Source organism: Cebus imitator, unplaced genomic scaffold, assembly GCF_001604975.1.
Source record: "Cebus imitator isolate Cc_AM_T3 unplaced genomic scaffold, Cebus_imitator-1.0 Scaffold0, whole genome shotgun sequence".
Classification (NCBI taxonomy): Eukaryota; Metazoa; Chordata; class Mammalia; order Primates; family Cebidae; genus Cebus; species Cebus imitator.
In genome coordinates, this window is record NW_016107315.1 from 19,136,540 (window position 1) to 19,139,587 (window position 3,048).

General features: G+C 42.4%; 1 protein-coding gene across 1 annotated transcript; it reads left to right on the forward strand.

Annotated features, from left to right (window-relative positions):
* The first annotated feature begins 364 nt into the window (after positions 1-364).
* On the forward strand, positions 365-2,261 carry PATE2 (prostate and testis expressed 2). Its single transcript, XM_017533680.1, has 4 exons — positions 365-450; positions 598-621; positions 1,163-1,294; positions 1,648-2,261. The coding sequence occupies exons 1-4, from the start codon at positions 399-401 to the stop codon at positions 1,782-1,784; spliced, it is 345 nt and encodes a 114-aa protein (XP_017389169.1). The 5' UTR covers positions 365-398; the 3' UTR covers positions 1,785-2,261.
* The last annotated feature ends 787 nt before the right edge of the window (positions 2,262-3,048 follow it).

The following is a 3,048-nucleotide window of genomic DNA, read 5'->3' on the forward strand; positions in this document are numbered from 1 at the left end:
ACTACCTGGATGATGGGATCATTCATATCCCAAACCTCAGCATCAAGCCATATACCCCTATAACAATCCTGCACATGTACCCCCCGAATCTAAAATGAAGGTTGAAATTACTTTAAAAAATTCTGCAATATTGAGGTAGGAGCAGGTCTGGTGAATCAGAAACATTACAATTTCATTTTCATTAGAGGATTTGCGAAAATCAAAGTGAGTACCCTCTTTAGAATGCTGTGTAACCATCAGATATGGTGGCTTGGCTATGGGAACATTGTCATGTTCCCAGAGAACTCTCTGTCCCTGAAATTTTATGATTATATAATTTAGATGATTAGCCTAAGGACAGATCATGAAAGCACAACTAGCTCCTTTCACAGGAAGCTACACCCAACAGAAACTCCAGGATGCTTGTTCTCTTTCTGCTGGGTACAATGTTTCTGTTCTGCCCATATTGGGGTAAGTTCTAGCGATAAGAGGGGAAGCTGGTGCTTGGTTAAGAGATGGACAGATGCTGGGGGAAGAGGAAGTTTTCAAAATTGGGTCTTAGAGCTGGGGCAGATACATGTGAGATTTTACCAAGGATGATTTTTCTTCTTTTCACAGGTGAACTTCGTGACCCTCTAAAAGGTACAATCATGGCTTGTCTGAAGTCCTTGGTAAACAGCCATTTGTGACATGCTTAGGAACAAACCTTCCCTTCATCTTTGGAGAGACCTTTAATCCATTCTTATTATAGAATCCTAGAAGTTTGACCCCCTTCCAGACCTGTCTAGTCCATTTCTTAGAGTAAGGAGGCTAAGATCCACTTCACTTTTTTTTAACTGATCACAGGGCAGAATCATCAGGCTAGATGAAAGGTTCATTACTGGAGGTCCATGGGTAAATTTCATGGGAACCCTGACCTCCTGAAATCATATATAGTGTTTGATTTATGTTTATACAGGTTATCTTTCACAAGATTTTTTTTAATTGGAGAAAAGGTGTACAAATTTATTAATGTGCAAATGAAGAAAATAACAGCATGATTATCCCTATCTTTCTCAAGATTTTCAAGAGTCCATGGTTTAAAAAATGTTAGTAACCACTGGGCAAGAGTAAGGTCCTATAGTGGAGGCCCCAGAGAACGTTCTCAAGACTGCATTTTCTAAGCACCTCTTTCTGTGTTTAGCGGAGACTGGACTACTGTGTTATAAATGTAAACAATATCATCTCGGGTTATGCTATGATGTCATGTCGTCCTGCTCTCTGAAGCGTAAGCAGTCTTGTGCAGTTGAGAACTTTTACGTACTTACAAGCAAAGGTAATGTGGAGTATGGAGTGACTGGGAAATCACCACCACCATCCCTGAGAAACAGTGGTGTTCTTTTGCCATCAGTGAGTGGGTGAATGGGATGGGTGGGTATAGAGTGGTCATGAGGGGATGTCAAAGACAGACTTTTTCTTAAGACCATATTGAGTGGAAAAGAGGCTGATGTCCCTTACCTGGTGGGGAATAAAATCTACTCTCTGGGTCAGCAATTAACAGACTCAGCTTTGGAACTCATTTGGGCCTGGAGAAAGGTTAGTGAGGACATGAAAACAGATTACTCCTAGGAACGCAGTAAATGGAAGTGAAGTCATTATGATCACATTTCCTCTCTTTTACCCCCTCAGGGCGGAGCATGTATCATTATTCAAAACTGTCGTGTATGACCAACTGTGAGGACATCAACTTCTTGGGGTTCAAAAAGAGGACAGAGCTCATCTGTTGTAATGATAGTAACTATTGCAACCTCCCCGAGGGGCTTTAGTTCTACAGCTCTCCTTTTCAACCCACTACCCTCTTTTTCTCTTCCTCTGAACCTGAATTTTGTTTGCTCTCCTCTTCTATGCAATGGTAGAGAGTGAGAACACCAGCTGGTAGTGAAAAGACAAGCAGGCATATGGAGACGCATTGCGGGCAGCAGAGCCTGTTGATGATGGAGCACTAGACTCACTCTTTGCATATCCCTGTCTCTCACAGGTGGCAGGGGTTTTGCTTTCCTTACGTGATACTGCCATGAATAAACTCAGACTTGGTCATTTATTATCTCCTGTATAAAAATGTGAACACTTGGGCCAAAATAATCCCCAATTTGCACTGAGAGTTCTGTGACTATACTTTATCCTCATCTACACACACTCCTGTCGGTTGGGATTCTCTTTGGATTTGCCCGGACACTTTCTGACACTGTCTTTTTTTGCCCATGGGTTTTGGAGAGGGCTAATCCCAGCTTCACAGTGTGTTGGTAGCCTGGGCCAAGTCTTTCTCTGATACAGTTCTTGGGGGAATCTCAGGGCAGAAGAAAACTGGACAGACATAGGGATGAGGCATCAAAGAAAATTTCAGGGGGCATTTCAGTTGATAAAAACTGAGATCTGAGAGATAACTTGGTGTGGGTGGAAGTGGCTTGAATTATCATTGCCTTGGCTGGCCAGGCAGCCTTGGGCACATGGTTGAACTAGGTGAATGGATTGGGAACGGAGTGTTTTTTAAGGATGGCTAGTCATGCCTTTCTCAAGGGAATGGGGGTAAAAAATGCTGAAAATGTGGCAGGTGGCATGGTAGTTAAAGATCATAGGATGTAAATAGAAACCATGAGGCAGCGTTGAAGTAACAGAGTGTCCTGTGTAAGAGAAAGTTATGTGCAGGCAGAAAGTGTGAGAAAGGTAGCATACAGGTAACAGTGGTGGGAAGAGAAACAGGCAGACACAGAGGGAAGCAGATAGGAAGAGAAACTGAGCAGCGTTGATGTTAGAGCACTCCTGTGGCCAAGATGGCACGTTTTCCTTTAATTCACACTAACCCTGGCATTTCTGTCCTTATGAGGCTGACTGCAGTTCCTGGTTCTGGTCTTCCATGACCTTCTTTCTCTTATATTACACCACATAAAATTCTTACAATGAACCAACCAACCTTCTATTTGAGTAGTCTGGTGTATCCTACCTTTGTCTATGTCTGGGAATATAATCCTTTCAGAGGAATTCTCAATTTGGATTTTGTAGAGTCAAGATGACAAATATATGAAGACAACT

Excerpts from the sequence above, each read along its gene's own strand:
- PATE2 (XM_017533680.1), top strand. The coding sequence starts at position 399 with ATGCTTGTTCTCTTTCTGCTGGGTACAATGTTTCTGTTCTGCCCATAT. Across the intron at positions 451-597 it reads TCTGTTCTGCCCATATTGGG|GTGAACTTCGTGACCCTCTA; the intron begins GTAAGTTCTAGC and ends TTCTTTTCACAG. Across the intron at positions 622-1,162 it reads ACTTCGTGACCCTCTAAAAG|CGGAGACTGGACTACTGTGT; the intron begins GTACAATCATGG and ends TTCTGTGTTTAG.